The sequence below is a fragment of the Loxodonta africana genome, chromosome 21 (genome assembly GCF_030014295.1).
Source record: "Loxodonta africana isolate mLoxAfr1 chromosome 21, mLoxAfr1.hap2, whole genome shotgun sequence".
NCBI classification, from domain to species: Eukaryota; Metazoa; Chordata; class Mammalia; order Proboscidea; family Elephantidae; genus Loxodonta; species Loxodonta africana.
Genome location: NC_087362.1, coordinates 42690929 through 42716540, shown reverse-complemented (window position 1 = coordinate 42716540; position 25612 = coordinate 42690929). Strand labels below are relative to the sequence as shown.

Here is a 25612-nt window from a genome sequence, read left to right as displayed (position 1 = left end):
ACAAAGTTAACATTCCAAGGGTAAAAAGAAAAGCAGTGTGAGACAAGTGGTTTATTTGATAATAAGGAATAAAGGGAATTCTTAATTCCTCATATCTCTTCTGGTATCTGAACTGTGGTAATCAAACGGAGAGCAACACACGAAAATTCCCTCGCAGACCTGGATCCTTTGCAGAAATGCAAAGATTGACATGACTTGCTATCATTTCATGACTTGCTATCATTTTCTAGACAGAAGTACCAACTGTGGTGCTCTCCAGTGTATCAGTGTTTTCCTTCTTATCTTCGGGTTTCATGGCAGGAAACAAAAGTACTTCCTGTAGAAGTAAGAATACATAGTGAAGCTGAAGACTCTGAGAAGTATTTCACAGCTATCCACCCATTCCTTTAGTCTCTGGTTATTGTCACCACCAAAACCCAGAGACCTGTATAGCCCAGCTGAAAAAACAATGTATTCATCTTTTATTCTAATTCAGTGGCTCTCAACTACAAAGGGTGTAAAATAACAAATGTGCAGCACTGCCCAGGGCTCTATGTCAAATAACTGAACAAATGCAGAGGTTTTCTTAAACTTAGATTTCCATATCTATTAAAAAAAAAAAAAAGGAAATAACAAGTTCCGACACTTCGTAGGACTGATTTAAGTTAGGTGAAATAAGGCATGTAAAGGGCTTAGCATGTTCCATTTCCTCAAGAAATGCAAACAATCAGTACTCCTTCTGCCTCAGGGAGAGAAAAAATTCCTTAGGGTCAGATGCTCTGACCCTCCTCCTGTGGAGCCATATAAGCTCTTCTGCCTGCTCTTCCTTTCAGTTCAGAGCCCTTTCTTTATTCTCCAGGTTCACTGTGCCCTGCCTCAAACATGATGAAGCTTCTTTAGGGAAGTGGGTGCTGTGAAGGGCTGCTCGTATACCTTGATGTTGTTGGAGTCTGTGAGGAACATGGTGACTCGGTCGATGCCCATGCCCCAGCCAGCTGTCGGGGGCAGCCCGTATTCCAGGGCGATACAGAAGTTCTCATCTATGAACATGGCCTCATCATCACCAGCGGCCTTGGCCTAGAAGAGGAACCAAAAGATGACATTATTCCAGGCTGCACTGTCTCTCAGGGATACTCCGAGGCTCAGGGCTTGTTGGAAATTGGTTTCCCAGTAACTCCTGGATTGACCCCTTTCTTTCAGAGATCTGAGGTCTGGGCTGATGAACTCTGCCTCAAAACACATCCAAATTTCTCTGTGAAATAAAAACACCTCCACTGCCCGGGGCACTAAGACTCCAGTGAGAATCATGTTCAGAGATTCCATGATGATTTCTAGAGTCTCTCTCTCATTTCCTGATCCCACCCATCAGTGACAGTCATAGTGCCAGCAGGCAGCTTGTGGGGGCTTTAGTCTTCTTCATTAATCTTTATCTGCCTTTCATCCCCAAGCCACCTAAGTAAATGCACAACTAAGAATAATAACATTCTTGTTATATAAATGTATTCTCAAGTGCCACACTCCCCACACAGATAATCATGCCGAAGTTCCTCATATGCAGAAACTCTAGAGCCAAAACCTTTCAAGGTCTCTGTTATGGATTAAATTGTGTCCCCCCAAAAGATATGCTGAAGTTCTATCCCCTATACCTGTCACTGTGATCATTTAGAAACAGAGCATATGAAGATGTTATCAGTTACGTTAAAATGAGGCCATACTGGAGCAGGGTGGGTCCGAAACCTAATGTGACTGGTGCCCTTACAAAACAGAACATACACAAAGACAGGTAAACAGAGAAAGGACATCATGTGAAACCACAGTTGCAAGTCAAGGATGGAACCACTAGAAGCTAGCAGAAAGGTATGGAAGTTTCTCTCTCACAGCCCCCAGAAAGAATCAACATGGCTAATAACCTGATTTACTTCCAGCATCTACAACTGTGAGATAATAAATTTCTGTTCTTTAAGTCACCCAACTTGTGGTATTTTGTTACAGCAGCCCTAGGAAAGTAATATGGTCACCATCTTGAAATGTGATTTTCTCCAGAGAAGCACATGGCTTTGTTTCTGCTGAAGTCATCAAGTGATGTAGATACTGACAGAGACCAGGGTTAAGGCTGATATTCATTGTTCAGCAGGCACACAGATGAAATATTTGCTTTTGCTCACACTGCTCTTCCTTACCTTGGCCTGTTCTTCAAAAAGCTGCCGTTGCCGCATGGGGTCATTCAACTCAGTGTAGGCATTACACACTTCCTTCCTCATAACAAAGAGTTCAAAGCGCTCAGTCAGGCCCTCTTTAGAGCGGTGCCTGGGGAGAGACGAAAGAGGAGGCTAAATATACAGATGTCTAATAATCTAACGTCTGGCACAAACACAGGAGTTCTTGAATTCTCGTTGACTCAAAAGTGTTACTGAGTGAGACATGAAGGCTGAATGCACTCTCAGCAGTTGAAAAAGCCCTGAGTTACCACAGCCAATATGACATGGAACAGAAAGGCCACCCAGTCTACCCATAAAATCTTGAGAATAATAAACTGTTGTTTTTTTATGCCACTAAGTTTTGGGGTTATCACAGCAACAGGTGATTGAAATGCTATGCTTTATCTTACCACTTGGCCAAAGGACTCATAATCTGTGGGTGATCACAGATGAATGTGGGATTGATGCAAGTCACTTCCAGGAACTCTCCAACAAGCTTAAGGAAAAACAAAGCAGAGCTTAATGAGAAAGCAATGCAGAACTAGAGGATACCACTAGAAATCTCATCCCCTTCGGAATAATTTTTTGATCGTCCCAGCCTGGGTAGAAGAGGACTTAGTTCCTACCCAAATGGGGGTTGTCTTAATTATCTAATGCTGCTATAACAGAAATACCACAAGTGGATGGAGTTAACAAAGAGAAATTTATTTCTTCGCAGTAAAGTAGCCTAGAAGTCCAAATTCAGGGCATCAACTCCAGGGGAAGGCTTTCTCTCTGTTGGCCTTCTCATCAATCTTCCCCAGACTGGAAGCTTCTCTGTGCAGGAACCCTGGGTCCAAAGGACGTGATCTGCTCCCAGCACTGCTTTCTTGGTGGCATGAAGTCCCTTTGTTTCTCTACTTGCGTCTTTCTTTTATATCTCAAGAGATTGCCTTATGACACAATCCAATCTTGTAGATCGAGTCCTGCCTCACCAACACAACTGCCGCCCATCCGTCCTCATCAACATCACAGAGGCAGGATTTACAACATATAGGAAAATTACACAATACCGGGAATCATGGCCCAACCAAATTGATACACGTTTTTTGGGGGACATAATTCAATCCACGAGAAGGCTTTACCCTACAGTTTCCAATGAGCTTATCGACAGAGAGCTTAGTATGGCAAGAGGCCAAAACTTGTTAATTCTCTGGCTCCTCTCTTTAGGGTTTTCCTGTGAAGCTATAAAAACTAGTTCTCCCCATGGGGTTCACCTTCGCAGGGGGCAGGGGGACCAATCCCACTGGATGAAGATGAGCACTACAAGACCATGGTCACTCACCTTATCAAGGAGCCTGGCTGTGGTACGAGGTGGAGGGCATTCAACAGCTTTTGCTACACAGATGTCATCGAGGATTTTGCGAGCTTCTGTAATACAAATGTACAAGTTAAGACAGAAGACACCACAGTATACCAGTAAAAAAGTAGATGAAGAGAAGAGCGTAGGCAACTCTAATCCTGACTCATCCAGATTCAGAACTGAACGGGAAGAAGGGCCATAAAATGGAGGAATGTGAAGCTTTACCTTCAGTTTCGAAAAGGTTCGATTCTGGCAGCTTCACCCCCAGGACTTTCTCAAGCTCCTCCACCATGCTAATTCTCCGGAAGGGTGGAGTGAAGTCAATTTCATAGGCTTGGCCCTCAGGGCCATCTGGATGGTAGGTGACCTTGTAACCACCTGTGATGTGCTTCACCATCCCTGGAAGAGAAACCTGCCATTTAAAGAGGAAGAACAGGAAGCCCAGGATGCCCTCTTCTGAAAGCTGCCCCCTGGACATGTGTGAAAGACGAAGGGAAACAGGAGAGGGTCACCTGAAACCATCTTCTCTGTGATTTCCATGAGATCGTGATAGTCTGCGTAGGCCATGTAGAACTCACAAGTGGTGAACTCAGGATTGTGAGTCAAATCGATTCCTTCATTCCGGAACTGGCGTCCGATTTCATAAACCCGGTCTATGCCACCAACCACCAGCATCTAACAACACATAACCATGGTCATGACAGCTAATTTTGTCTTAAGAGCCCTGGAAAGTTTCTGTCTACAAAAACCCAACTTGGTTTTCACAGCCCAGGAATGCTCTTGGGTCTCGACTCAAAATCCCTAGAACTGTGCTCGCTAATTTAGGCCCTTGTAGTGAATAGCTTATCATTTTTTTTTTTTTTTGGCTTCCTAGGACTACTGAATTCTCTTCCTATGTCTGGGATGTCTCCCATCCTGTGAGTCTAAGTCTCCCCAAAGATGAAAGGCTCTTCTGGGGTTAGGATGCAGGCACGTGACCCAAGCTCCACCAATGAGATGCACCTGTGAGAATTCAACATGGAAGCTACTGAAAGAAGATGTAGGTATTGCACAGAATTTATTTTGGCAGAGGGTGCCAGAGATCTAGCTTTCAGAGGTAGTAGCTGCAGAGGTCCTAGTGGCAGCGACCTGTGTCTAGTGCAAGGGTGATTGTGCCTAGTGGAAAAGACACCGAGTTATCTATGTGAACAGCCCAGTGGCATGATTAAAGAATTATCCCTAGTTGTATGGTCCCCAAGCCTGATTCTCTGACCTTCCTGGAGATTGTGAGCTTTCTTACATACTTGAATAAATTTTTCTTTTGCTTAACTTATAGTATGTTCTAGTATCTGTAACTAAATCTTGAATGACAGTCTTCAATATTTACTCTGGTGATTTCCAACTTTCAGAGAGGTATTAAGCTCTTTCTTCTACAAAAAACCAAAAAAATCATCTAATCCAAGGAAGACTATAAACTTAGGAGCATATGGGAACAAAAGTAGGTTAGGAGGACCTGTATAACTAGGAAAGACAATTCCTTTGCCCTCTGCCCTGAAATGCTCTATAATCTTGTGGAGAAATTCTAGAAGTGTTACATCACAAACCTGACAAGTTAGAATTACTCCCCTGGTTGTTATAACCTCACTTGTCCTCGTATTTCTTACTGTACCTGTCTAGCAAATGGTTTTCCAGCATTCCACTTCTCTAAGGGGAAGGTATATCTTATTATTGATTACCTTATGGTAGAGTTCAGGAGCAATTCTCATATATAAGTTCATGTCCAGTTCATTGTGGTAGGTGATAAAAGGCTTGGCCACCGCTCCCCCTGGGATGATGTTCATCATGGGAGTTTCAATCTAAAAAGACAGGGAGGACCACTTAGTCTTCAGACAATGAGAAGTTTTGAGGACAGCTCATGTTTTACATATAATATAGTCCAAGCCTGTTAGATCCCAAAGAGAAAGTTAAGTTCAATAGCCATTTGCAAGTACTTGACAAAAAAGCACAGATAGCTTGACTTTCTAGAATATGTCTTGATTTCTATTAATACCAAAGCATCACCAACATAGTACTATAAACCTTCACAAGTTAAAAATGAGAATCTAAATGGGTATAGCCTTTCCTGAGTTCAATTTAGCAGTATTTATTAAAAATGTAACTGTTTATATCCTAATTATTCTACTTCTAGAAATTCATCCTTCAGAAACGCTTGCACATGAACACAAAGACATCCACTGAAACGTTATTTATTACAGAGGAAAACTAAAAACAACCTAAACTATCAATAGGTGAAACAATAAATTATGTAGCCTTAAAAAGGGTACCAAAATATATTGCTAAGTGAGAGGAAAAAAGCAGGTTCATCATAATCCATTTAGTGTCACCTCTTTCATGTTTAAAGTAAAAAATAAAACAACCTAAGTATGCATACACATGGTGAATGACGTGGAAGGATACACATCAAACTCAACAGTCTGGGGAGGGAAGTTTGATGGGAGAGGTGAAAGAAGACTTGTTTTTATTCTACATATTTCTTTACCGTTTGAATTTGTTTTAAAGTAACATGTACTTGCCTTTCATTTACACAACTAAAAATATTTTCTAATGCTACAAAAAAGCAAAATAATTTGATAATATGTTGAACGTGCAAGGCATTGCCCTACACCTCATCCAGTATCTTGGAAGTCAGGTACTGCCTTCCTAATCAGGGCACTAAATACACACAGTGGAACAAAGACACTGGCAAGAGATGGGATGTCTTCACAGCATTATGGTTACTGACACAAAATATGCCTTGGAAAAGGAAGGAAAGGGAAAGCAAAAGGCAAGCATAGCAAAGCAGCTCATCAAATGTTAGATAAGGAATGCTCCATCACCTCTAAGAATCCCAACTCATCCAAGAAACTTCTTATATATGTGATGATCTTAGAGCGGATGATAAACTTCTGTCTCACAAAGTCATTCAGGATCAAGTCCAAATATCTCTGACGATATCGTGTTTCCTAAACCAAAAGCAGCAGTTAGAAATCATGGCTATGATAAAATAAATTGGAATGTATCTTTGAAACACAGCTAGGAGGCCACAAGAGCTTACCTTATCTTTGAGGCCAAAGTGAAGATGAGGTAACATATGCAAACAGGGAGACAGTAGTGTGATCTCATAGGGAATGATGCTCAGCTCTCCCTTCTTGGTTTTTCCAGGGTTCCCCTGAACACCAATTATGTCTCCTCGACGCAGTTTGTTATTGATATGAATAAACTCTTCTTCTGACTTATAATTCCTGAATGAAAGGAAAATAATTCAGTATGTAACAGCCCAAATTAAAACTGACCACTGGTTTACTCTAGAACCCTCACTAAACTGTTAAAGACTATAATGTGAGCCCAAGAAGAATCTCAGACTCAAGGGCAACTGTTATAAAGTATTATCTTTTATTTTTCTCTGCCAACACAACTTGACAGTAGTCATTACTCTCCAGGTAACCAAATGGCCTTTTATTCTTTTCTCACCCCTACCCAATCATACCCCACTTCATCTTGCCCTAACTTCAATTACTAATGGGAAAATAAGACCACATGGGTCTCTATTCCCAACACGCTGCTCTAGGCCGATCTAGAAAGGACTGTAACCCAGTATTTCTACATACCTGGAATTGGCCATGATTTGCAATTTCACCCCCTCTCCTCGAAGGTCATAGAAGATGAGCTTTCCCCCAGAAGCTCGTTTGGCATGGATCCTACCTAGAAAAGGAAGAACAAAAATACTGATGCACAGTACCAGACATCATTTCATGTTATCATGCCAAAAAAGCTCCCTCGGCATTTTTAAATCAGGGCAGGACATAAACTAGAACATAAAACTTGAGCCTAAGATCCAATCCCTGCCTTTTTCTTCATACCAACGATGCCCATTCAAAACAGTGAGAGATCTGCATAAAGATGTAGTTTTAAAGATGTTCACTGGATTCCTGGAAGATGACAGTGATGGTGGCAGTAGAGTTTTTGGATCTTCCTGGATCCTCAAATAAAAACAGAAAGCACAAATAGACACATGAAGCCAAAAACCCACGAACAACATTTACAACAAAATCATGTGGGAAGGTATTCCCCCAAGAACCCCAAAATACAAGTGATGGGGCAAACCACTAAGAACCACAAGAAAAAGCAATGGGAAGCAACAGGGCGTGTAACAGATTTGAAAAGTGGAGAACCACCCAGGATCATAGGTATTTACTGAATATCGTGGCAGGTGAATCAAAGAATAGCAACTGAAACTGGGAAGGGTTTGCCACACAGGTCAATACAATGGGCTGTGTTAAGAACGTCGATAGGGGATGGAGCAGTGTAGGTTCCAAAAATGCTCTGAACTTCACAGTCAGGGCTCCCTTCTAGGACAGGGCCCCATGAAATTGAAAAGGACAAGGAAAACAGAGACAGAAGAGAATGTTCAAAAAAAGCGATGAAGGCAAACAGACCCGGGAGATCTCAGAAAGCAGGTTGTTACATATTCTTTAACACTTCACAAAAACAACAGAAGAGGGAGGTTGGTGAAGCTAGAAAAGCAATCTGAACTAATGCACCAAGTTTTTTTAAATAAACAGCATAAAAGTACTAAGGTAAAATACCATGCAAAGTTATTATTTAAAAAAAAGAGTAAGAATAATCAGCAGAACAATACTTTAAAAAGACTCTCACTGCCAAAGATAGGACAATTTGGATTTCAGTAAAGATAGAAACTGAATTGAATAGAAAATTCATAATATGTTAAATCGGTGAGCTCATATATTAAAAAAAAAAAAAAAAACCAACTGGTTACTTTCTTAGAATGAAATCAATTTGTTATCTGAAAACTGGTTAACTAAAAGGAAACACCTTTTTAAAAGATTATTTTAGCTAATAAATGAAAACAAAAATGACAGGTTGAGAATACCATCATCTTGCAATCCTCTGTGCATAAATTTATCTAGGCACTGAGGATCACAGAGACAACCAGACATTATGCTCCTCCTAAGGAAAAAACATACCACCACCTAGAGCCTTGCGACTTGCCAAAAATGGATCAAACCTGAATCTGAGCAAGCTTCAGGATCTGCTGCCAATTTGTAGGAAACAGAGCACAGCAGAACATTTGAGCTTCACTATACAATCAACAAAATCCAAACTGCAAAACTGTGTAGGTTACATGCCTTGGATTCCTCAACAAATAATTTCTAAACAAACAAACAAAGGGATGGAGGGGAAAGTGTAAATTATAAGAACTAAAAAGATAAGTTTAAAAAACATGGGAAGAATAAACTGAAGTGTCTAGGGATGCACAGTTGGACGATATCACCAAGAAGAAATGCATAGCAGTGATTACTATAAAAGTCAGCCTAGTGGTTACTTGAAAGGACGTGAGGGGTTGTGACTGAGATAGGACACTGGCAGGACTTCTCTAGGCAGCTGGCAAAGTTCTACTCCTTGATCTGGGTGGTACTTAAAAAGGTGTTTGTTGTATAATAATTCACTAACTTATATATTTCATAGGGCTTCCTCTTTTGTTTTCACAAAAAAAAAAGGTAAAAAAAAAAAGAAAGTCACTGCATTTCAATTACAATAGTAAAAAACTGGAACCAATTTAAATGAACTATACCCAGGATCACTTAAGTACATAAAGTTATGCCATACCAAAAACAAAAAAAAAAACAGTTGCCGTGGATTCGATTCTAACAGTCATACATACCCCCATTAAAAAAGATGAAGTAGACATATATTTATTGATGTTTATAATACATTAAGAAGGCTGACTATAACAGAATACATAGCACAGTCCCATTTTTGCAAAAGAAAAAACATCTGTTATTTATACACTACACATACAGATACACACAAGGTGTTGGCAGGGGCTCTCTCTGGATGGTAGGATTACGGGCGCTTAAACTTTTCTCTCTGCTTCTTTCCATGTTCTAGTATTTCTGAGTTTTTTTTAGGCAAGGAAAAGAAGTGACTTTAATTAAAAAATAATAAGGTAAACAAGACCCCAAACAAGACACCATAACCCAAAAAAAACAATGTTCTAGAAATAAACAGTCTCAGTGCAAGGCATTTTCAGGTCAAAGACCAGACTTCTTAGAAACCTGGGGCCATGGTTCCCACTGATGAAGGGAAGTCCTCATAAAGGACACTGGCAACAGTGACAGGCCAGGAGTTCCTCTCAGATCCTTTCTCTGCAGCGTAACCTCATTTAGATGTGATCCCATGCTCAGGGCTGCTCTACTTCTTTCTGTGAATAGATATAATACCACTGCCCTAGTAAAGCAGCAGACTTTTTAAAACCAAGACCACCCTAAATCTTCCTTTACTCTACTGAAGAGGTTTGCCTGCTGCAGGAGTTCAGCAAACTGCCAGAGACTCTTCCTACCTGCCACCTTTAAGTTGATGTCAGTCAGGTGGTCCCCAGGCTGTAGGTAACTGTACTCTTGGATGAAGTGAGTGAGCGAGATATCCACATGGAACTTGTGTGGGTATGGGTCTTCCCCATTGACCTTCAGTTGGTGGACTGCTTGACTGCGGATCTTATAGTATTGCTGTAGAAAAATCAACAAGAATCTTCAAGAAGCTGCACCTGGCAGACCAGTGGTCCACCTAGCAGAGCACTGCATTCTGCCTCAGAGAGGCTCCAATACATTGAGGCTTCTTTTTTAAATTTTTTTTATTGCGCTTTAACTGAAAGTTTACAGTTCAAGTTAGTTTCTCATACAAAAATTTATACACTTTGTTATGTGATCCTAATTGCTCTCCCAATGTGACATCACACTCCCTCTTTCCACCCCCGATTTCCCATGTCCATTCAACCAGCTCCTGTCTCTCTCTGCCTTCTCATCTCACCTCTGGACAGGAGCTGCCCATTCAGTTTTATGCATCTACTTGGGCTGAGAAGCACACTCTTACAAGTATTTTATGTCTTACAGTTCAGTCTAATCTTTGAAGAGTTGGCTTCGGGAATGGTTTGTTTTGGGCTAACAGAGTCTGGAGGCCATGTCTCTGGGGTCCCTCCAGTCACAGTCAGACCATTAAGTCTGTTTTTTTTAATACAAATTTGAGTTCTGCACCCTACTTTTCTCCTGTATTCCCTGTAAGGGTGGTCATTGGTGGTAGCTGGGCACCATCTAGTTCTTCTGGTCTCAGACTGATGGAATCTCTGGTTTATGTGACCCTTTCTGTCTTTTGGGCTCATACTTTCCTTGTGTCTTTGGTGTTCTTTATTCTCTTTTGCTCCAGGTAGGTCGGGACCAATTGATCCATCTTAGATGGCCACTTGCTAACTTTTAAGACCCCAGACACCATGTACCAAAGTGGGATGCAGAACACTTTAACAAACTTTGTTATGGCAATTGACCTAGATATCCCCTGAAACCATGGGCCCAAGACCCTCGCCCCTGCTACTCTGTCCCTCGAAGTGTTTGGTTGTATTCAGAGAACATCTTAGCTTTTGGTTTAGACCAGTTGTGCTGACTTCCCCGGTATTGCATGTTGTCCTTCCTTTCACCTAATTCTTATCTACTAACTAGTTAGAAAATACCCCTCTTCCTCCCACCCGACCCTTGTAACCATCAGAGAATGTTTTCTTCTGTGCTTTAACCTTTTCTTGAGTTCTTATAATAGTGGTCTCATATAAGATTTGTCCTTTTGCGACTAATTTCACTTAGCATGCCTTCCAGGTTTATCCTCGTTATGAAATGTTTTGCTGATTCATCATTCTTCTTTATTGCTGCATAGTGTTCTATTGTGTGAATGTATCATAATTTATGGATTCATCTGTTGATGGGCACCTTGGTTGTTTCCATCTTTTTGCTATTGTGAACAGTGCTGCAGTGAATATGGGTGTGCATATATCTATTCCTGTGAAGGCTCTTATTTCTCTACAATATATTCCAAGGAGTAGGATTGCTAGATCATATGGTACCTCTATTTCTAGCTTTTTAAGGAAGCACACATCCATTTCCAAAGTGGCCGTACCATTTTACATTCCTACCAGCAGTGTGTAAGTGTTTTAGTCTCTCCACAACCTCTCTGACATTTATTATTTTGTGTTTTTGGGGTTAATGCTAACCTTGTTGGGGTGAGATGGTATCTCATTGCAGTTTTGATTTGCGTTTCTCTAATGGCTAATGATTGTGAGCATTTCTACACTGAGGTTTCTTAAATCAAGCCCTGTCCCCTTTTGAAATCGCAGGTTGAATATGGAGTGAGAATTCCACTTAAAATATGCAGAGTGGCCAGATCCATAGTTGGAAATGAAGGGCAGAATTGCAAAAATAGAAGCTCTAATGAAAGGAAAGAACTGGAATTCTGCCTGAAATGATAAAAGCTTAATTGGTACAGGTCGTCTTGGTTATCACTTTTGTGGACTAAATCTACTTGGTAAGTCACTTATCTTATTTCCTACCCTCCCACCCTTGACCACACATCAGACCCTTCCCCAAGGCACCCCAGGGGGCCTGGACAATATAGGAAGGAATATTGTACAGCAGGGGTAGCCAACTTCTTCTGATGCAACTACTCAACCCTGCTGTTGTAGTGTGAAAGCTGTGTTAAACATACGTAAGCAAATGGACATGGCTGTTCCAACATAATCTTATTTATAAAAAGGTATGTGTGGTGAGGGTGTGGATTTGGCCTGTGGGATGAAATCTGCTCACCCCTGGTCTATATATAGTCAACCCTAGTCCATTTTTAGGGAGATAGTTTCTCTGGGGCTGCTATATGGCCCAGCTAGTTCAAAGGAAGATACATGAGACACCTGAAAGTACTGGATTCTCCCAAATGCCTGTCAGGAGTCAATCTGAATGCTCAAGGCCTGTGCTTTTAACCAGATGCAGTGGCAGTGACCCAGGGCCCAGAAGTGCCTATTGCAGTCCCTATTTATCCAATTCGTCACTGGTCCTTCCTACTGTCTGGTCCCAAGGAATTCTCCATAAGCCTCTTCAGAAGCTCCCCCGTGCGCAGGCAGGCCAGCGGCCAAGGGGACTCACATTTGGGTCCACGCTTTCCTCCTCAGTGCTCACACCATTGTCCGTGGTGTGGTTGGTGGTTGCACTAGCAGCCTGGCTTAGCTGTTTCTCACTAAGCTCCTTCTGCTTGGCCTCCTTCTCTGCCACTTTCTTCTCTGCTTTTAGGCGTCTCTTCAGCTCACTGTAGGGAAGATGAGAATGTTCAATGTGACAGCTGCTGAAAAGTCCTCTATTTCACCCCATAGCCACTTACCAAAAATATGAATTGCCTGGGGGACATGATCTTGCTAAATTGTATACCATCAAGTGCACACCCCACCTCTAGTCTCTTAGGCATTAAACTCTATAGGTGAAAAAAACAAAGCAAAAAATTGGATTTGTGCAAAGATATAAAATGTCTTTTTCGAGCTCTGCTGTCTAGTTTCAGGTCCTTGGCATTGGGCCCCAACTAAAATCAAGATGCATCAGGAAAAAGAAAATCCTACATGTTAACTTATATTTCAAATAGGAAAATAAGGTTTTCTAGAAAATCGGCAGGATAAGCTTTTCTCAAGCTAATTAAACTGGGTGCTCCTTGAGAATAGACTGCACTATTAGTTATTTGGTATCCCCTAGCATAGTGGTTAAGTGCTACGGCTGCTAACCAAAAGGTCAGCAGTTTGAAACCACCAGGTGCTCCTTGGAAACTCTATGGGGCAGTTCTACTCTGTCCTATAGGGTTGCATTATGAGTTGGAATCGACTCAACAGCAGTAGGTTTGGTTTTTGGTTTAGAGCACCAGATGGTAAGTTTGATATGGCAACGTTTTCAGCTATGTCTGCAACCCCACCCCCTTCCTGAGGAATTAGTTCAGAGGGGCCCCACTGACAAACTCTCCAAGAATGGCCGTCAGCATTGCCTCACTTTACTCATCGGAGTCTGGCTTTGGCAACAACTGGGTAAAATGATCAACAAAGCAGTGTAGCATAGGGGATATTAAACCTTCAGAAGTCAGAATGTCTGGGACTAAATCCTCACACATCCACCTACCAACTGTATGACCTTGGGCAAATGACTTAACTTCTCTTAGCCTTGGATTCCTCATCTGTAAAATGGAAATAACAGACACCTCTGCCTGCCCCATTGTTACTGGGAGGATTGAGATAATGTACTAATGTACACGAACAAGTGGCCCTGTCCCTGGCATTTAGTAAGCACTCAAATGTTACCTATTCTGGGATCCCTCACTATCAGAACTCTTCACTCTCTGCACCAAGGACAGAAAGCATACAGGTTTGGATGAATTTCTGATCAAATCCCTCACTATCCAAACTCCTGATACTTGTTATCTTTGACTCAAAAAAACCAAAGCAATTACATATGACCTGAACTTGCTATCTGAAGCCAGGAACCAAATAAGACTTAGACAAAGAGGGATAACCTCATTACCGGAAGAGAATTAATTGAGTATTCTTTCAAGCCCCCAATGATCATCAAACATTCTGAAATGGTGAACCAAGGCAACTGATTCTGAGTCATACTTGAATTTTGTCTGGCTTTAGGGCACATTCTTCATTTTCGATGAGTTCAGAATAACTAAAAAAAACTTAATTGGGGGTTTGAAGCAATCATCTTTTAAGTAAAAATGATTGTGATGGCTTCAAAGTAGATGACTCATTCTGAATAGAATCTGTCTTTAATAGTTGTGAGAAAAACCTTCCCATAACAGTGTACTAGATTTATAATGGTAATTCAATCAATGGGTATCTAAGGCTAGCAAGTTCTTCCTAGAATTAAGATGAAAAACCTGTTTCCATCCAACTATCAAAAGAATCCTAAATGTAACCCAAAAAGGTCCTACTGATAGCACTAAAACTAGAAACCAAATTAATCTCAAGAATGACAGGAAAGGGAAAATAACCCTCATTGGAAATTCTTTATTCATACAAGAGTTCTGTTCTCAGCACTTTTCTAGAATAAGATCTACAAGCAATCCCAAGAAACTAAGGAGAAAGAATCTGAATTAAGAGAAAATGAGAAGACTACTGATTTTGGTAGCAAGGCTCTTTGTTTCCTTAGCAGCAAGTCCAAAGATTTAGCCAGGGGCTTAGCAGGTAAGGAACTAAATAATGGAAAGATTTTTGCTCCCAGAGCAATAAAGAAGGTAACTGGCACCAACCTTCTTTTATCAGAAAGTGGCTTGTCCTTCTGAAGCACTGTGAAAGGAGCAAGTTGACCCAGTCGCAGCACCCTCTGACCACACTGTGCCCAGGTGGTTTGGCGCAGGGACCCCCTAACAAGCCTTACAGCAGCTTGCATCAACATGGCAGAATACCCTGGAACTAACGATTATCACCACCTAACAGGAAACACAGAGATGCAGTGTCAGATGTCAGATGGGACAGACAGCATACACAGACCCAACCAACAGCACTCTTCTGCTCTTATTGGGGTGGGATGGAGTGGTTTGCACTATCTTGTAGTGTCTCATTTAACTTAAGACTTTCTCAACTGACAGCAGGAGCACTGGTGGCATAGTGGTTAAGAGCTCAGCTGCTAACCAAAAGATCCGCAGTTCGGATCCACCAGCCACTCCTTGGAAACCCTATGGGGCGGTTCTGCTCTGTCCTATATGGTGGCTAGGAGTCGGAATCAGCGCCTTCGGCAATGGGTGACTGACCGTAACGCTATAAAACTGTGCTGAACACTATAAGTGACAATGTTTTTCAGTCCTGGCTTTGTGTAAAAGGTGTATATTTGGGGTCAAATGTCAATAGCAAGTCAATCAATCAATCAATCGTTTACAAGGAGAAATGATCACACTGATTCCAACATTGTAGAAAATGGAAGCGAGGATGTGAGAGAGTGTTTCTGAAGCCTCTGAAGTGTGTTTTCTCTCCTGGAAGTAAAATAGCTGGCAGCAAAGATGGCAATGGGAAGCATATAAAATGAGAGGGAAATGTCACGATCAACTGTAAACTCCAGATGAAGCTAAAAGCAACCACACAAAAGCACCTGTGAGTCAAAAACAAGACTTGATTGGAGCTCTAGGAACATGGGGGAAAGGATCATTTTAGAAAGAGTCTAAGACTAGAATATGTTTATACATTATTAATGATGGACCTGCAAAAATACATTATTAATGCTGGAAGACAACAAAATTTCAGAGATTACATTCTTTATTGTGTTCAAACAAATCAGACAAGGACCTTTCAGTTGGGATTGAAGTCACCTGGGCAGGCAGCCTATCTGTTTTTAAACTGGGGAAAATACCTGGCATAAAATGGTGCTCACTAAATATCTCATACCAAAGAAATTTCAAGAACATGAATACAAGGAAATGTTAAATAAAAAAAAAATTAACTCATAGTCACTAGAGGAATAATCAGTATCAAAAGCAGACTCTTCTAGACAATGCAATGCAGTATGTTGTAGTTAGTATAACTCCATGAGTTGTAGAGTTAAGGACTTGATTTTAGATCTCTTCTCCAGTGCTTTGGATCAGAGCTAGAACAGCTTCAGCAATGTGTTTAATCACCTAAGTCATCAGTTTATTAATTTGAGAAACAGACATTAATACTTTCCTAGCAAGGTTATTATTTAGATTAGATAGAAAGCTTACATAGTTCGAACATAGTGCCTGGCACATAAAAGCTGGTCAAAAAAGTGGTAGTTGTAATTACTCTAATAAAAGCTAGCAGAAAGGGACTGACTATAGTTTTTTCAATTTACCTTAAAATACCACTCTCCACTGGAAATTTGCTAACAATACATCTGTGACCTACAGCCCTGAAATTCAATTACTGATGCATCGGATAAAGGTCTAGTCAATTTCTCCCAAGGCAGACGTCCAAGGCTAGGTTCCAGACATTTAGGGTGAGCCATCAGATCAATCTCAGGAAGGACAAGAGATTAGACATTTCCTTTTTCATTTTTCTAGTGTATCTGAAGCATAACCCAGAGACACAAACATACATTTTTATGTGTTGAGTGCCCAGAGCAACACTATTATCAGGGTTCAGGAAGCGAATTATGCCCTTGTGCACTTAGGGAGCCACTGCATGTAATAAAATTAACTTCTCTCCTATGCCTCTAGAATGGTACCAGTCATCTTTGGGAGCAGTGAGAAAACAGTTACTCAAATCATTGCCTGCGTTATTGGTTCAAATGATGAACCCCGGTTGAGAGGGAGTGTAGTCTTCAGAGAACATAAACCATAGCCTGCCCTTAAAGTCTGCTAATCTTGTTTTGTCTACTTTTACACTCCAAGGACTTGGAATGCTTAACAAAGATATCGCCAGCATAGCAAAGTACAGCCTGGTGTACCTGGCTGAATAAGACAATGTCCTGTAGGGTCGTAATGAGTGGGAATCGACCGGACGGCAGCAACAATTGTTAGACATTGGGTCGCTCAATACTCGCAGATCCTGTGAATAACCCACGTGGGTAAGCGCACGAGTTTTAAAGTTGATCCATTAATCACATAAGATTCTGAAAGAACACCCCCAAGGAAAATGTGAAGGTCTTTCTGAAATGCTTGGCCATTTAACATTTCTCCAAGTTCCTTATTTGTAAAATAACGCATTTCCCAGAGGGAGAGAAGAAGAAAAAGTCTAAGTTTCGCTTTTCTTTCCTCTGTCGCCTCAGTTCTTATGCCAGTTTCCCCTACGCATCCTCTTATCCCAAGAGTACAACGACAAGGGGGAGCCCGCCAGCGCCGAAATCTGGCAGCACAAGGCCGGGAGGCGGTGGCCCTCTAGTATCCAGCGGGATGTAGTTGCCGGGCGTAGCGGCTACATCGCAGCACGTCCGAACCCACGGGAGCCGGAAGGAGGGCCTCAGACACAGCCGCCTCGGCGGGAGTTTCGAGGCGCTTCCCAGTGCATACTCTCCGATCGCAAAGGCCTTAACGCTTCTCAGCGACACTTACTTCTTACTCAGTTTCGCCTCTCCGCCGTCCACTTTCACCTCAGCCTCCTCAACGGCGGCCATCTTTCCCGAGGTCAGGACCTAAAAGGGACTATGCTCCTACGACTATTTCCAGGTCAGGTTCCGAAGCCCCGCCCCTTCCGGGGATAGGGGCGGGCACTCCTGGCGCACTGTTTGTAGCTACTGCGCAGGTCTTCGCGGCCGTGGCGACTCTGTAAGGTACACTTCCGAGGGAGGGGCTCCTTGGGTGCCGGGCACCAGCTATGGCCGAGACCATGGAGGGCAAAGACCCCAACGGGCCCACCCACTCTTCGACGCTGTTCGTGCGGGAGGATGGCAGCTCCATATCCTTCTACGTGCGGCCCAGCCCAGCGAAGCGCCGGCTGTCAACGCTCATCCTGCACGGCGGCGGCACCCTGTGTCGGGTGCAGGAGCCCGGGGCTGTGCTGCTGGCCCAGCCCGGGGAGGCGTTGGCCGAGGCCGCGGGCGACTTCATCTCCACGCAGTACGTCCTGGACTGCGTGGAGCGCAACGAGCGGCTCAAACTGGAGGACTATCGGTTGGGCTCGGCGGCCGACCAGGCCCCGTTGACAAAGCCCGGGGCTCAAGCCGAGGGCGCTGCTGCTGCCGTGGAGCCCAATGCGGAACCGCTCACGGGGCGGACCGTCTTCACCGAGGCGGACGACGTGGCCATCTTGATCTACGTCAAGGAAAATGCTCGTTCGCCCAGCTCCGTCACCGGCAACGCCTTGTGGAAAGCGATGGAGAAAAACGCGCTTACCCAGCACTCGTGGCAGGCCCTGAAGGACCGCTACCTCAAGCACCTGCGGGGACAGGAGCAGAAGTACCTGTTGGGGGGCGCTCCTGTGAGCCCATCCTCCCGGAAGCTCAAGCGGAAAGCGGAGGAAGACCCCGAGGCAGCCGACAGCGGGGGTGAGCCCTCTGCTGACACCTGTGGCGGTTGTAGGGGGGTCTTTTTTCCTGTGAGGCGTCCATTTTTCCATCTTTGGTGGCATCCCTCGGCCCCGCCCCCCTTTTGACATCCGGGTAAAATTGCACCGTTCCCCCCCCCCACTTAAAAAAAATGAAATTAATTTACTTTTTCAGTAGCTGGAGAACACACGATTCAAAGTTCGAGAGATACAGAAACAGTAGAAAGAAAAATTTTCCACTCTTCCCAGCAGATTCCCAGAGACTCGGGTAATCCCAGCTTCTGGAGTTATCTTTTCCGAGCTATTTCAGAGACTCTTTAAAAAAAGATTTGTATGTTCAGGTATATTCAATATACAGAACAATTTATTTTCATGCTTTGTCTTAACTGAATGCGGATTCACATATTCACATAGGGATGTCCCCATCGATTGGAAGGACGCTTTCCGGTCCTCCTTAGAAAGTGATGAGTTTTTTAACGCAGGTGAATTCAAAGTTGGGATTCAGGTATGGTTAGGACAGTGCAAAGCTGTTAAGGTGTGTCACTTTTGATGTAACTAATCTAGACGACTTAAATTGACAGACCTCTTTGTTTAAAGAGGCATGTTCACATTCCCTTCCTTTTCCCTTTTCTTGCTTATGTGGATATTTCATGTAATACGGGCATTCCCCGGGTCACCAATGAGAGTTACAAACCAGATCTGTTCCAGAGTGTGTCTTTAAATCGAATTTGTAGGTTAGTCGGAACAGGTGCATACGGCTCGTACTTAGTCTTACTTCAGTGCAAACCCAAACCCACTGCCGTGGAGTCGATTCTGACTCATAGCGACCCTATAGTGCAAGGAAAGGCTCAAAGCCTTTTCAGTGATTTAAAAGCTTCATGTAAAGCAAGTAAAGGTGATTGTGAAGAATTTGTTTCAAGTAGGGGTTGGTTCAGTCGTTTTAAGGTGAGGGTAAACTTAAACATAATATTAAAGGGCAAGTACAAGTTGCCTGCAAGTGGGACATTTGAAACCTGGGGACTTCGTGTAGTTGAAGTCTGAGGAGGTAAAATTTATTTCTCTTTTTCAATATGATTAGTAGGAATTTTGTTTTTCATAAGTGGCATTTCAGGTTCATTGATTCAACAGCTTTTTGAGTGCTAGACACATGTTGTCCTGCAGGAATATAACAAATAAAACAGTAACTGCAGTCATGGAGCTTAATGTGCTAGCTGGGCAGTGGTAAGTGCTATAGAGAAAAAGAAGGGTAAGGGTCAGGGAGGGAGTTGTTTTCTATAGGGTGAAAAGGGAAGGCCACTCTGATAAGCCGATGTTTGAGCAAGAGACCAAAGGAAGTAAAAGAGCGAGCCAGGTGGATGTCTGGGGGAGTGTTCTAGGCCGAGAGAACAGCAAGTGCAAAGGCCCTAAGGTAGAGTTGTGGCTGATATATTCTTGGAGCAATAAAGAGACCAGTGTGGCTGGAATGGTGTAAGCAAGAGGCAGAATTCTAGGTGAGGTCAGGAACAAAACTGAGTTGGAGTCACTGATCAAAATAACGTTTAGATGATGAAATATTTAAATGTAAAAACAAATCCTAAAATGACTAAGAAATATGGATGGGTATATATTTTTAAATAGTAGCATGGTGGAAATCACAAACCAAGAAGACTTAAGAAAAAGTTTTATGTATTTCATTACATAAAACTTAGAAACTTCTCATGATAAAGTCAGAGGGCAAACTGGGAAAATGTTTTCAATACATTGTACAGAGTTTCCTTATGTCCAAAGTGCTCTTAGAAATAAGAAAAACTGATAAAAAAAGGGGCAAAGAAAATGGAACAAGAAGTACACTGAAAAAGAAATAAATGGCCAATAAAAATGCATAAATATTGTTTTTAATTAAATAAAAGTCAGAGCAAGGAAATGCTATGTTTTATCTATCAGATAGTGAAAAATTAAAAAGATGGGTGATATCTACAGTTAGGTATGTGAAAACAAGTACACTCCTACACAGTTAGTAGAAGGAAATTAGCACAGCTGTTTTGGAGGGAATTTTGACAATATCTAACAACATTTAAAACCCATTTAAAATTCATGTTCACTTAGACAGCAGTTTCGCTCCTAGAAATTTATCCTGCAGATACACTTGAGCACAAAGGAGTACATAACGAAGTCTTCCCACAATCTGCCTTGTTCTTGGTTCTTCTCCCAGAGCCAACTATTATCATCCCTTGTCTCTTATGCATCCTTTATAGTAAGGCTAGCACACTAGATAATCAGTTGGTTCTGCAGTTAGCTTTTTTTTTTTTTTTTTTAACTTCACAATGTCACTTGAAGTCTTTGTCTATACGTAGCTCGGTCTCATTCTTTTCTCATTGATTGCATTGTATTCCATTATGTGAATGAATTGTAATTTTTCTTCTTTTTACTATAGAAAATATCAAACATATACAAATACAGAAAAGTATTATGAACTCTACGCACGTACCCCTCACCCAGCTTCACCTGTTTAGTAGTTCATGGCCCGTTGTTCTCATCCATACCTTCAACTCTTATCCATTCCCAACTTCTGGGATTATTTTAAAGCAAATGCCAGACATCATATCATTTCACATACTCCAACACATGTCTCTAAAAAATAGAGACTCTTTTAAATTGTATGTTTTAATTATGTACAGTAAAATTGACTTTTTTTAGGTGTACAGTTGTGTGAGGTTTAACACACATGGCTTTGTGTACCTGCCATCAAAATCAGGGTATAGAACAATTCCATCACAGAAAACTCCCTGTGCTGCTCCTTTGTAGTCAATTTCTGGCAACTGGAAAAGAGAGCAGAGTAAATTCTCAGAGAATAAAGGGAAACAGGAGAATGTTTAAATTTGACAGGAAGTCCCCCTTTTTGTAGATCATAGGATGTGGTAAACTACGCAGACCTGCTTTTAGCTGCTGGGAGTGCTGCTAGGAGACAGCCCTTATTTGTCCATTCTCTTTGGGGTTTGCTTAAGAGAGCTGCCTTGTCCAGAGTAATGCCCCCTTCCTGGGGTGGCCAGCATCCAGTGACTGATCTTTGTGGGGTTGTAAAGAATTGGCCCGCACGCTCCAACTCATAACTCTGAAGGGCATTCCTAGCTCCAGAGCTCCCCATGATTTCAGCTGAGGCCTTATTGGGACTATTTGACAGCTCAACTTGTCTGCCTATCCCTTCTTTCCCGTCTGCAAGTTTTCCCAAAAGCACTTGCTAATAAACAACGTATGTGATAATCTCTATCTCAGAGTCTGCGTCTCAGAGAACTCAGCTTGATGTGGTTTAGTTAATTTGCAAAATCTGTAAATACAAAGCAAAAAATTAAGCTTGAAGAGTATTTTTTATAGATCACAGTCTAGGAATATTATCACCATTTGGTTAGTACAACTTTTCAGAAACAAGGGTAGAAATTATTGAATATGTGTGTCTTACTTTTTTTTTGTCCTTTTGAAACAAAAATAGATGTCTTCTAATAAAAATAAATAAATAAAATGCAGGGTCATTCCTGGCCCAGAGCCCACAGAACATGCACTATATGTTTGGTTTATACGAAAGAGGCTAATGATAATCTATGATATTTTTCTCTTTAATAGAACCACAGAATAAGAGAACTCCAGACTTGCCTGAAGAAGAACCTGAAGAGGAAAAGGTCAAGGAGAATGAAGAAGCAGTCAAAAAGATGCTTGTAGAAGCCACCAGGGAGTTTGAGGAGGTTGTGGTATGTTAACTATGCTTATTCATAATATTTTCCCGTCTCCATTCTTCTTTGAAAGTGATCATCCCATCTACCCTTTTCATATACTGGAGGCTCAGAAAAGTAAAAGGAAAGTCAAGATGGAGAAGAAAAATGGAAAGTGAGACTGATCTGGCCCCAGGCATGAAACTTTTAGTTTTTGAAAGGCCAATTTAAGAAGGTGGGGAGGGAGAAAAATTGGAGAGAATAGGGACAGTTACATTTAAACAGTAAGAAGCATCCGACTTTGAGTACTACTTTGATCTCAGTATAAGTCTTTAAATGTTATGACTGTGGATTTATCTTTAAAAATGGTTTTATAATTTTCAGGAACATAAATATAATCTTTAAAAAAGTTTATAGTCATTTTTTATCAAGCAAGTTTAGCTTTTTGTATGTTTAGAGCTCTTTTGGAATATTTTAGCTCTTCCACATTCAGTCTAGCTACTAATGCTCTGTTCAGGGTGCAGCAGTTAAGAGCTACAGTTGCTAACCAAAAGGTTGGCAGTTCAAATCCACCAGGCGCTCCTTGGAAACTCTATGGGGCAGTTCTGTTCTGTCCTATGGGTCATTATGAGCCAAAATTGACTCAATGGCAATTTTTTTTTTTTGTAGTGGAGAAAGGCAGGAAGCCTTAAAATAACGATGATAATTTTTAAGAATCCAAATTATATATACATTTCTTCTCCAAGTCAAAAGATCCTGTGAATTAATTTTTCTTACTGACAGAAAGAAAAATGGTTTGGCTTGGGTCTGAAACAGGGAAATAATTTAAAATTTTCTGTAATTGGTAAGTGAAGGAATGTGCAAGAATTGGCAGAACTTAGGGATTTGTTATCTTTTGCAATCTGCCTTTTGCTTATTATTTGATATTTGGTTCATTTTCCATAAACTGTCAAATGCTTTCAACAGTTTTCAGATTTGGCCCAAATAGGTCTCTTCTCATATGATATGCTTTGTAATGTGCCTATGTGTAGCATAACTTAGAACTTCTCATGTATGTTTTTTGATTACTTGTATATAGGCATTGGTAGCAACTGGGGATGCAGTGATGAGGAAAATAGATGTGATTTCTGTCCTCATGGAATTTACAATCTGGAATTAAACATTTAACAAACAATCTAATGCATACCTCTGTACACGTGTGTGTGTGTGTGTATATACACATATATTCTTCCATATTAATCTAACTTCTGATATTTTGGAATACCAAACACACACGCACACATAACACATCCTCTCACACACCTGCGCACATATACACACTCCCCCCACATCTCTCATACACACACACACACACACACACACACGCACATGCAAATATATGCTGTGTGCTGTTGAGTCGATTCTGACTCATAACAACCCCATGTACAGAGTAGAACTGTCCCATAGAATTTCCTAGGCTGTAATCTTTACGAGAGCAGATCGCTCGGTCTTTTCTTCCTTGGAACCACTGGTGGGTTTGGACAGCTGACTTTTTGTTTAGTAGCCAAGCACTTAACCATTGTGCCACCAGGGCTCTGTGTGTGTATGTGTACAGACATGTAAACATGCACAACCAACATAAATAAATGGAGAAGTAACAGAGCATATCAGAGGAACTGAAGAAAATCTAGTATGATTGGAATGCCAAAGGTAGAGGGATAGCTTGGGTGGGAGAGACCACATTTTACAGGAGTTCATGATTTGGTAATTAGGAATTGGTCTTACCTGTTGTGTACTTTCTCTAGGAGGAGGAGAGTGAGAGCCCTGGTTTTGAAATACATATAACAATGTGTGATGATGATCCACCCACACCTGAGGAGGACTCAGAAACTCAGCCTGATGAGGAAGAAGAAAAAGTCTCTCAACCAGAGGTGGGAGCTGCCATTAAGATCGTCCGGCAGTTAATGGAAAAATTTAACTTGGATCTATCAACAGTTATACAGGCATTCCTTAAAAATAGTGGTGAGCTGGAGGCTACTTCCTCCTTTTTAGAGTCTGGTCAGAGAGCTGATGGGTACCCCATTTGGTCTCGACAAGATGACTTAGATTTGCAAAAAGATGATGAGGATGCTCGAGATGCATTGATTAAAAAGTTTGGTGCTCAGAATGTAGCTAGGAGGATTGAATTCCGAAAGAAATAATTGGTAAGGTAATTAGAAAAGAAAGAAGGTATGGCAGATGAGGAGTGAAAAAAAAATTGCTATCTTTGAACTTTGGAGAGTTCATATACTGGAACTAACACTTGCCTTTGGATCAATACTGCCGTTACTTCTATGAGTCCTAGATTTTGTAGCCAAGCAGAGTTTGTAGGAGTATAAAAAATCAGAGAAATTGGATATATTTAGAGCTACCCCAGGCATGTGTCAGTATGTTTCCGAAAGGAAAATCTAAATCAGAGAGAGGTTGGTCTACTTAGTAGTAATCATGTGTCAGTATGTTTCTGAAAGGAAAATCTAAATCAGAGAGAGGTTGGTCTACTTAGTAGTAATCCTTTGCTAGAATGGAACCTCTGCTATATTGGTGACAGGAGCTAATGACAAAGTCAAAGGAGGAAAATTAGGAGTTTAGGTCTCTTTAGGCAGCATGAGTAAGTAACCTCGTATTCCTTGGCAGAAGCTCCTCTAGATTGTGATAGATTCCAAATCAAGAATCTAGACACATGGAAAGATATAATTACAAGGCCTAATACACAGACGGTCCTGAATCCTTGCATCTCTAGGTACATCCACCAGTAAGCTCTGATTTCTAGACTATTCTGAAAATCTCATTGTTTTAGGTAACTTGGTATTTGTGTACCCTGTTCTTTGGCTGTTTTTGAGCCCTTGTTAGTCAAGTTTCTAGCACGTGTTTAATTACCACTCAGTTTTGTTTAACACACACACACACACACATACAAACACACACACAAAACCTTAGAGAGTCTCAAGACCAATCTATTCCATTAATAGTAACGTGTTCTTATTTATTGAGGAGAGTTTTGTGCTGAGAACTGTATTGCATTAATTTAAAAATCAGTAGATTCATTTCCATTTATTGTGTTGCTTTCATTATTGAAAATAAATATAACTTTGTATTTGTGTCTTCAACAAGTGTTTTATTTTCAGAATACACAAAACCTTTTAGGTATAAAAATCATAAAGGAACCAGCATTTTGTGCTGTTGTTAATTAGAACCGATAGAGTGGTTCCATTTGAGTACTAATAGACTAGTAGAAAATGCTAGTTCCTCTTGATGGAGAATAGAGAAGATCTGGCTCAAGGACTGTGAGAAGTGGCAAAAGAAGGTAAACTTCGAGCCAAGAGGAGAGAAGCTAATCAGGAACTAGCAGGCATCTGACAGGTGTCAGTGTCCCACCCACATCCCCTGGGCACTCACCGTTCCAGGAAGTGCCACGAAAGGGAGTTGTGCTGCAAGCATCTGCTTGAGGCTTTCGCTCTGCTTGAAGTGCTGGGGAGTTAATGCTCCTGGGAGCAGCCTTCAGCTAATGGCCAGTGGGAATTAGAGGACGCATACCCAGCTTCCTTGCTGACCAGAGTAATTACTCATCCAGAGATTTGAA

At 41.5% G+C, this 25612-nt stretch overlaps 2 protein-coding genes across 3 annotated transcripts; one reads left to right on the top strand and one right to left on the bottom strand.

The window, feature by feature from the left end:
• Window positions 1–36: 36 nt before the first annotated feature.
• KARS1 (lysyl-tRNA synthetase 1) lies at window positions 37–17542 on the bottom strand. 2 transcript variants are annotated; one of them, XM_010596845.2, is made up of 15 exons: window positions 17401–17516; window positions 14650–14829; window positions 12513–12672; window positions 9899–10064; window positions 7146–7239; window positions 6593–6779; window positions 6375–6500; window positions 5235–5354; window positions 4032–4194; window positions 3745–3918; window positions 3502–3587; window positions 2588–2673; window positions 2160–2286; window positions 913–1056; window positions 37–316 (listed from the first exon to the last, which is right to left on the bottom strand). In XM_010596845.2, exons 2-15 carry the CDS (start codon window positions 14793–14795, stop codon window positions 227–229), a joined length of 1869 nt encoding a protein of 622 aa, XP_010595147.1. In that variant the 5' UTR covers window positions 14796–14829; window positions 17401–17516; the 3' UTR covers window positions 37–226. The 2 variants fall into 2 exon arrangements, with proteins under 2 accessions (XP_010595147.1, XP_003417138.1); XM_003417090.4 differs by lacking the exon at window positions 14650–14829 and having other exon boundaries at window positions 17401–17542.
• Window positions 17543–17554: 12 nt separating this feature from the next.
• TERF2IP (TERF2 interacting protein) lies at window positions 17555–25126 on the top strand. The gene is made up of 3 exons (XM_010596844.3): window positions 17555–18332; window positions 21929–22053; window positions 23799–25126. Exons 1-3 carry the CDS (start codon window positions 17663–17665, stop codon window positions 24192–24194), a joined length of 1191 nt encoding a protein of 396 aa, XP_010595146.2. The 5' UTR covers window positions 17555–17662; the 3' UTR covers window positions 24195–25126.
• Window positions 25127–25612: the final 486 nt, after the last annotated feature.